Genomic DNA, 9,772 nt, shown 5'->3' on the forward strand with positions numbered 1-9,772 from the left:
ACAGCTGTGGAGATTATAATCAGCAGAGAGTCTCCAGATGTCAGCTATTTAGGATAGCCTCAGTTGCCTTCCCAGGTCACCCCACATCCAGTGAATGAGCAAGAGAGGGTATGAAGACCTGGCCATTTTGGGCCAAATCTGTCACGCAGTATTTATTCCAGAGCTCCCTGCTGGGCTGGCCATGGCTTCAGTGCAGTACCATTTCTCTCTGCACAACTGACTTCCTCCCCTTTTCACAGTAGTTGGTCCCTATCAAAATCTCACAATCTAAGCTCTAACTTTGCTTCTGGAGAATTCAGACTATCACAGTGAAATAACTACTGAAAGCACTTGATAGCCCTAGGGTGAGGGAAACAAAGGAAAGAACAAAGGAAAGTGGTTTATCAATATGCTGGTGATTCAAGGAGGTCCCTTGCAGAGCAGGGCAAGGGACCAGTTGCTGGTCAGAAATCAGAGGAGGACCACCGTGCTAAGCTCAGAGCTGCAAGTCAGACCTCTGAGGGTGTCAGTGACCAAGAATGAAGGTGGTTCTAAAGAGCCAACAAAACTGGAGTCCAAAACCAAACTTGGCTACTAGAATGAATGGCCCCAGCCAAAATGATAGAGTTACTTTCGGCACACAGAAACCTAACTCCTTTCCCCCCTCATCCAGCACTCTAGGCTACTTCTACTGCCCTCTGTTGGTACAGTTACCCACAAGAAAACAGGTGGAACAGAAGAGGGATCTGTAGAGGCATATCCCTGACATTACATCTAGAGTACAAAGGTGGGAGGAGGATTAGAGCTGATAGACACCAGCTTAAAAATATCTCCTTGCTGTGCCTTTGCCCAGGAAATAAAAACAGACAACTTCCGAGGGAAAAAAAAATGAAGTTTTAATATTGCTTAAAACATGAAGAGTTAGAAAGTACATGCTAGAAATCCTCTGGTGTGATATTAATGCTTATGATCCTGATATGAGGGATCGTTAAATTTTTCTTTAAACAGTCAGACATGCTCTAATGTTTCTGTACTATTAAAAGAAGTGCTAGATATTTGTTTAATGCGACAGGAGTTTTTAGCCTTCCTCTTCCTCCTCCCGCTCTTCCTCTTCATTCAAAACTTTCTTACCAAGTATAATTAGGAAAAGTAAAACGAAAAGAGTTAAAGGAATGAACCACAATAATATCAGGTAGTCCAGCCATTTCTCTCCTTCTGATGCCACCTGGTTCTGAGGAGGTGGCCCGCTGTCAATACTGCCTCCATGGCCCACATGCTGGCACTTGGGAGGTGCCCATCCATAGTTGCAGTGGCAATGCTGCTTATTATTGCAGACTCCGTTCATGTGGCAGGTCTCATCAGCCTGACAGCTTCGCGGTGGATAGGTCATGTTGACACACTTCTTGTGGATGCATATCTTTTTTTGACCACACACTGTGCCATCTTTCACTTGGCCAATATCAGGTATGGACATCCCTACATGATAATCAGTGCCCCAGCAAGTGATGTTTTTGAGGTGAAGTTGATGCACTGTAGAATGCTGTATCAGACTAGGAATTACTTCAACATTCTCACACTGTACTCTCCCACAGAGAATATCAGGGGCCTCACATCTTACGTATATTAGGTCTGCGATATCACAGTGACCAAATCGATTTCCTTGGGTGTTGATTTCTCTGTAGCATCTCTGAGATGCACTCCTTGCGTCTTTGCCAAAAATCTCCCTGCACTGCTTGTCATGGTTGGGACATCTCCCTTCATAGCAGTAGGCACCATCACCACAGGGAACCCCGTCCTGCACGTATACATCTTCTGGGCACCGATGAGATGTCCCATTACACCATTCGGGGAGGTCACATTCACTCATCTGCTGTCTGCACACAGTCCCTGATGGCATGAACTTGCAGTCTTTGCAACAAATTCCAAAAGTACAAGCAGCTCCAGGCTTCAGAGTACAGTTCAACAGACAACAGGGGTCATTTAAACACTGGTGTATGGTGCCACAGTCACACTCCTCTCCTTCTTCAATCACTAAGTTCCCACAAAACTGTCCCATAGAGATATTCGCAGAATGTGGAGATGACCTAATACATGATCCTCTAGAGAGAGTATTGTCCCAGTACCGGGCATAACTGCAATTGCTGAACTTAGTTGTCACCTTCCGGGAAGGATACATTAGGCACCACTGAAGCCCACACACACATTGTTCAGTATCATGAGACATACCCAAATTATGACCAAGTTCATGGGACACAGTAAGTGCAAAATAAAACAGACTGTCTCCTTCAAAAACATCAACTCCACTATTAAAAGGGCGTTGGCATATCCCTCCAACGTAGGCAACTCCAAGCTTTGTGCCAAAACGTTTTTTTATGAAAAGATGGGCAGTATCATGGTGCAGTCGGGCATCAAGATTGACAGACTTCCAAAGGGCAAAATCCTCCACAAGCTGATCTATCTGATCAGCGACAACTAGGTTTCTTTCACTCCAGATTTCAATCCCAGTCAAAACTACATCAACCTCCAAAGAGTAATATAAGATATCTAGTATATTGATAACATCAAATACTTCACGCTGTACTACTGACACGTTACTTTCGTAGTACAGGAATCGATTATGGTCCATGACTACACCCAGCTCAAGAAACCGCAAGTGGGTCCACCAGCCGGTATAAGAACTTTGTATCAGAGTGGAATTATATGAGGCTCTCAACTGCAAATGTCGTGCTATTTCCTCTTCTGTTAGCCCACATCTCATAGGTGGGAATTGTGTATCATCACTATCTATCTTATATACCAGGTGTTCAAATGTGGCAGAAAACCTAACTGGCTCAATTTCATAAGCAAGGTCATTTATCTGCAGCATTCCTCGAAAACCTCCAGAACAGGTACTGAGGGCAACCAGGGATTCAGGGACTCCTTCCACATAACCATGATAGTAGCAGTCGTCAGGAACAAAAGGCTGATCCTGGTGGGGGGCTTGCTGGTCTGTGTAGGTGAACACCAGGAAGTGTTTAGAAATCAAGAGCTTCTTGACCTTCATGTGGACAATGTGTCTCTGGCCCCCAAACTGCAAGCTGTAGGAGAGCCAGCCTGGAGCCTTTATACCTCTGTCCCTGCCAGTCACCTTCAAGGGGACCACCAATTCTGGGGAGGAGAAGTGCTGGGAGGGCCTGTCTTGAGAGTGGCCAGAAATGAACAGAGACATCCCAACCCAGAGTAGCAGAAGAGTGATCCTGATGTGCACCAAGGCCTCACCCACTGCCATTATGGAGTTGTCATTATGAAGCCACCTGTCCAGGGCAGAAGAGGGCAGGGTATGAGGTACTGCTGGTCTGGCTCCTCCCTCTGAGCTGCTTAGGGTGCAGGGTTGACCTTTATGGATCTGTGTCCTAGAAGAGGTGGACCATCAGAGTTGCAGTGCTGAAAGTGGAAATAAAAAAGAAGAGCTAGGATGGGGTTGGTGGGGTAGGAAGGGTGGGATAGAGAGAGAAGAAAGTGAGGTAAAAGTGATTCTTCAATTGGAATGAGGCTAGAATTAATAAAATGCCCGAGACTGTTATACATATGCACATATACATATGCATATATATGAGTATATACATATGCACACATATACATATGCGTGTGTGTGTGTGTGTGTGTGTGTGTGTGTGTGTGTGTGTGTGTGTAGGCAGGCAGGGGGTGGTAGAGGACAGGTTTCTAGAGGAAGAAATGAAGGAGGTTAGTCATAAATAATGGTTGAAACTGGATGGTGGATAGATAAAAATTGATTACATACTGTTTTCTAAACATGTAAACCGGCAATGAAATGTTCCCTATTAAAAGACAGACATCTGACTTCCCGATTACTCCTCCAACCAAAAATCTACCAGTACCCTACTATCTTCAGGAGGCATGTGGACAACCCATCCAAAACCCACCGATTTTTCTGTCTCTTTTTTCCACACGGTTTATTCTATCTCCCCTTTACTTGTGCAGGACATCTGATCTCCCATTGTATCCGAGGTTAGCAGTCAAAGTAAGTGTCACTTAAGGGACTCATTAATTTTGGGAGACCCCTTCCAATCAAGACAGATTTTTATTTTAAAATGCATTCTTATCTGTAGAAAAACTCTGGACATCCAACGAATGGCAGCCACACTGATAGGGAAGCAGGGAATGCGTTGCTATTTTGAGACAAGGCAAACAGCCCAACTGCCTCCAATCACAGCATGCAGGCAGCAGCCTTCTCTCTACCCAGCTCAGCTGCATCATGCTTTCAATCATAAGAGACTCATCTTAGATGTATAAATATAGATTCTATTCTATATTTTTTCATGGCCAGTGATTTAGCTGAATTCTCTAGAGAAAGATGGATTGAGAAGCTTAAACCTAGAGTCAGTTCATTAAAACGTTCAAAAGGCCACACACAGTTCAGGTGGACTTATGTCATTCCTGTTGAAAACATAAATTTTGGTTCAGGAAAAAGTTAAATTTGTTCATTCACTAACTTTTATTAAAAGTATCAATAATTTATTGAATATTTGAAAGCAAAAATTAAATTTGGAGACACACTGGAACATATATACTGGTGACATGAATATTCCAAATAAGTACACAAATGGGGTCAGCAGTATAGAGTATGAAAAATATCCTTAGCATTATAATGTCAAGAACTCCTGTCCACATTTGGATGCTTTTTCAGAACTGATGGATGGCTACTGGAAGCCAAGAATACTAAATGAATCCTTTCAGGGAAAAGATCTCTGGTAGAGGTGAAATCCTAATTACTAGATTTCCTCTCCATTTCTCTCTTCATAATATACTTGGTATATGCTATAGATCTGGGAATATTAAGATGAGAATGTCAATCAGAGAGAGACAAATATCCTATGTAGAATTTAAGATACCAAACAGATGAACGTAACAGGAAGGGGTGGGGGAATAGAAGAGAGGGAAACAAACCACAAGAGACTCTTAATGATAGAGAACAAACTGAGGGTTGCTGGAGGGAGGTGGGTAGGGGATGGGCTAGATGGGTGATGGGTACTGAGGAGGGCCCTTGTTGGGATGAGCACTGGGTGTTGTATGTAAGTGATGAATCACTGAATTCTACTCCTGAAGCCAATATTGTATTGTATGTTAACAACTAAAACTTAAAATTAAAAAGAATAAATTATATTTAAAAAAGGATGAGAATGTGTGAGTTGGAAGAGGGATATTAAAGATAAAGCATTATATGGACGCCTGGGTAGCTCAGTCGGTTAAGCATCTGACTCTTGATTCCCGCTCAGGTCATGATCTCACAGTTTGTGGATCCAGTCCCACATCTCTGCCCCTCCCCTGCTTGTGCACATGTGCACATGAGTGCATGCTCACACACATACGTGTGCTCTCTCTCAAAAAAAAAAAGACAAAGCATTATAAAAAGGAGAATAACCTATATTAAGCTTTGTCAGAAATATGATGCGGCAATAATAGAGAAGTTCATTGCTGAGAATCTTTGAGACACATCAGACTGTCAACATTGCATTGCTCCAAAGATGAGCCTTGAAGGAACACTGTGTTACCACAAACTATGTGAACTGATGTCACTCCAAAGCCCTCCTTTCTACAGTTACCAGCACTTCAAGCAGTGTTAAGGTTTTCCTCTTAATCAATACTTAGCTCTTCTATTTCCAGCAGCTATTTCAAATTGCCCCAAACCCTTATCTTCCCAAGTCTCCTCTCATGCCCAGTCACAGACTCATTTCAGTGTTTCTCAAGCTTAGGTCACAAGCCATACAGGGTCATGAAGTCAATTTAGTGAGCCACAACCAATTGACACAATACTAAATATCAGAGAGCCTCACACAGATCAGCACCCCCTGCTGTTACCTACCACCACAGAAGCTATAGCAGCATTCTATTGACACTTGTTATATAATTATCAATTATTTCCTGAACTCCAAAACTAAAATTTATACTTTGTCTATCAAGCTGGAGATGGGATCTGCACATTATATTTCTCCGTTGTTATTTGGCTTCCTGAAATTTTTATCAACACGGATTCAAGAGAGAGAATCAAACGCAAGAAAAGAAGACAAGGAACTTGTCATTACCTATCTGCCTGCCTGCTGTTACGTTCTGTAAATTCCCAGCCATGATGCCTTGCTCTGGTGGGGAGAGTTGGTTACCACATTCCCAGAACCAGCTCCATTAAGCCCTAACAAAGGTATGAGTGCTAGATGAACAGTGTGCCCTTCTCAGAAGTCTGAGCACCAGATGTACAGGACCATCCTCCAGTACCCCAGGTGACCCACACTAGCTAGCCAGTGTCCCTTCCTCAGATGTTCCAGGCATACTACAAAGCACCCTGATATAAGCCCCATGTGTATAGCACTTCTCTCTCTGAGATCTGAGTCACAATTCTGGAAGACCTTCTTCCAAGTCGCTAAGTATCAGCTCACCAAGTCCCCCAGTACCAGCTCAGCATCACCTTATGGGAAGAACAGCTATTAGCTCTACAGAACCCCTTTTCTGATTTCCTAAGTTACCAACATGACCAGAGCAAAGCCCTATCTTCTACAGTCCAGATCTATGAGGCCCATTATGAAACTATCCATTTATGATAACCCCATCCTCTGCCCTTCCCTACCCCCCCCCCAATCTTAGGCATAGAGCTTTTTCTAGCAACTAATACCTCTGTGTACCTCAGCACTTCCTTTTCATCTTTCCAGTCCTTTAGAAACTTTTCAAGAATTCCTTTAGATTAATTACTCTTGGTAGGCTTTTCTTTCCTGGACTAGATCTTGACAGCTACAGGACTTGGTACCAAGAGTGGTGCCAAGAGAGACAGACACCATTGGACTCTGGGATTGGTATGGGCATGTCCATGACTTTACACACTGCTGAACTCCTGTCCAAAGGGGAATGAGCATGCAATGACATCACAATGAACTGAATTACCAGCCAATGTTTACTGTGATGAAGTGTACTACTGAAGCAAATGTGTAGGCACCAAGTGTGATGATGGCTGGAGCAAATGTGTGGGGACCAAGTGTGATGATGGCTGGAAGTACCTCAAAGACTGTTCTGGAGAATTTGCACAGTGAGGCTCAAGGCTCTAAACTCTCAGCTCAAAGAGCTGATAATGATAGACCTAAAAGAATCTCTCATTGGTTTTGGCCATAGAGTCAGTTTTACCAAAAAAAAAAAAAAAAAAAAAAAAAATCAAACTTTAATTGTGAAGTTACAGAGCCACAACATAAGTTGAATGTGTAGATTTGCCAAGACTCTGATGGGAAAGTTAGAACACTGAGAAGGCAAAAAACCTTGACGCTTGCAAAGAAGAACTCCAGATGGACTTAACTGATTCTGAGTATCTTGATCCTCCCAAGTGTCCCTGAGTCTCAGTTACTGGGAGAGGAGCCAGTCTGAAGAGCCTAGACACCTATAGCTTGAGACCCTGTCCCTTCTGTGGAAGTTACTCTGCAAGGAGATACCTAGTCTCCTGAAGACATACTCTTACCATCCTTTATTGGCTCTAGATGCAAATCAGAATCTAATTCAACACATTCCAGAGGAACAAATTCAACATCTGAATTGAGAGGAAGGAACTTCTACACCAAAATAATGATAATATTTTACTAATTTATATTGGCAAAAGGGGGGGGGCATTATATTAATAACAGAAAAGCTAAAGTAGTTAGATAAAGATATATTTAGTATGATAAAATTCAACACGAATTTGTATCTATTTAATAAATACCTTCAAAATATATAAAGAAAACATTGAGAAATCAAAAAGAAATAGAAAAATACAAAATCTACTTATAAATATTAACATACTTCTCTCAGCAACTGAGAGAAAAATCACCCACAAAAAAAGGATAAGGAAATAGAAGATTTAAGCAAGGCTAATCAAATTAACCTGACACATGTAAAACACTACAGCCAACAACTGCAGAACAGGTATTAGGTTCAATTGCACATGAGATATTTAGCAAAATAGATGATATCCATGGTCATAAAGGAAGTCTCAACAATGGTAAAAATAAAAATCGCATAATATATGTTCCTTAACTACAGAATTTTTAAAAACTGGATAGGAAAAAGAGCTAGAAAATAGCCATTTCTTTCAAAATTAAAGAAAAGCCTTCTAAATAAGCCATGGTCCAAGTATGATCAAAATATGTAATTAAAAATATTTTGGACTGAATGAAAATACAACATATTATATTTGTAGAATACAGTTAAAGCAATGCTTATATGGAAATTTCTGTATTTCAAGGTATATATTAGAAAAGGATAGTAGGGGTGCCTGGGTGGCTCAGTTGCTTAAGCCTCTGACTCCTGATTCCGGTTCAGGTCATGGTCTCACAGTTTGTGAGTTGGAGTCCCACATCGAGCTCTGCGCTGACAGTGTAGAGCCTGCTTGAGATTCTCTCTCTCTTCTTCTCTCTGTCCCTCCTCCATGCTCTCACTCTCTTTCTCTCAAAAATAGATAAGTATTTTTTTTAAAAAGGAGAAAGATTGGGGGCGCCTGGGTGGCTCAGTTGGTTGAGCGCCGACTTCGGCTCAGGTCACGATCTCGCAGTCTGTGAGTTCGAGCCCCGCATCGGCCCCTGTGCTGACAGCTCAGAGCCCGGAGCCTGTTTCAGATTCTGTGTCTCCCTCTCTCTGACCCTCCCCCGTTCATGCTCTGTCTCTCTCTGTCTCAAAAATAAATAAACGCTAAAAAAAAAAAAAACAAATTTAAAAAGGAGAAAGATTGAAAATATTTTATGTAAGATATAATGTCACAAAGCTAGAAAGATGAGAGCTAATTAAACTTTAATAGATAAAATTTTAAAATAAACATGGGAGGGGGGCCTAGGCAGCTCAATCAGTTGAGTATCCGACTCTTGGTTTCTGCTGGAGTCATGATCCCAGCATTATGGGATCGAGCCCCACGTGTGCTCCATGCTGAGTGTGGAGCCTGGTTGAGATGCTCTCTCTCTCTTCCCTTGCCCCTCTCCCCTGCTCATGCTCTATCTCTCTCTAAAATAATAAAATAAAATAAAATAAAATAAAATAAAATAAAATAAAATAAAATAAAATAAAATAAAATAAAATAAAATAAAATATAAATAAAAATAAAGATGGGAGTACAAAACAATAAAACAAAAATATACTAAAAAGAAAATAAAGTCAAACACTGGTTCCTTATAAGGAACTGACAAACACTTAGCAGTACTGATCAAGAACTAAATTGAGAAAATACAAATTGCCAGTAAGTGTTCCTATAGTAGTTTCTATTATGTATAAAATAATAATAATAATAATAATAATAATAATAATAATGATGCAGTGGTCTGGAACTGGACCAGCAATATCTCAAGAAATGCCTGTATTTAATCTTCCCTCCTCTGTATAATTACCGTACAGCCTGCAGTCACCCTTTGAAATCAAAGTTGTTAAGTTAGCTTTGGTACTTGGCCAATCAGTAGGCTGAATATTAGGACAATGGAGACAGAGGTTGTGGGTGATAGGTGTTGGTTGAAATTATCAAGGGGGATTTTGTGTGTGTGACCAAAAGTATTATACAGAGGGTTTCATTTTGGTTTTAAGAATTTTTTTAAAATTGCAAATCAAAAAGCCTAGTTCTGTAGGCATTTCAGTTCAGTTTCTAGCTCTGATTTCTTCTTTTTTACGTATAAATCAGACTACATTTAGCAATAATTTTAAGGGGCCTTTGACTGGTCCCATTTACAAAACTGATTAATTAAACATTTAAGCTGCTTATAAAAATAATGGAAATTTAAACACAGGAATAAATTTGTCAATAAGT

General features: G+C 41.0%; 1 protein-coding gene across 4 annotated transcripts; it reads right to left on the reverse strand.

Annotated features, from left to right (window-relative positions):
* Window positions 1-854: 854 nt before the first annotated feature.
* ADAM20 (ADAM metallopeptidase domain 20) lies at window positions 855-6,866 on the reverse strand. 4 transcript variants are annotated; one of them, XM_007095130.3, is made up of 2 exons: window positions 6,654-6,866; window positions 855-3,402 (listed from the first exon to the last, which is right to left on the reverse strand). In XM_007095130.3, the coding sequence occupies exon 2, from the start codon at window positions 3,245-3,247 to the stop codon at window positions 1,058-1,060; it is 2,190 nt and encodes a 729-aa protein (XP_007095192.2). In that variant the 5' UTR covers window positions 3,248-3,402; window positions 6,654-6,866; the 3' UTR covers window positions 855-1,057. The 4 variants fall into 4 exon arrangements, with proteins under 4 accessions (XP_007095192.2, XP_042845946.1, XP_042845948.1 ...); XM_042990012.1 differs by having other exon boundaries at window positions 855-3,428; XM_042990014.1 differs by having other exon boundaries at window positions 6,644-6,866.
* Window positions 6,867-9,772: the final 2,906 nt, after the last annotated feature.

The sequence above is a fragment of the Panthera tigris genome, chromosome B3, assembly GCF_018350195.1.
Source record: "Panthera tigris isolate Pti1 chromosome B3, P.tigris_Pti1_mat1.1, whole genome shotgun sequence".
Classification (NCBI taxonomy): Eukaryota; Metazoa; Chordata; class Mammalia; order Carnivora; family Felidae; genus Panthera; species Panthera tigris.

Coding starts and splice junctions, on each gene's coding strand:
- ADAM20 (XM_007095130.3), bottom strand. CDS start 3,247: ATGGCAGTGGGTGAGGCCTTGGTGCACATCAGGATCACTCTTCTGCTA.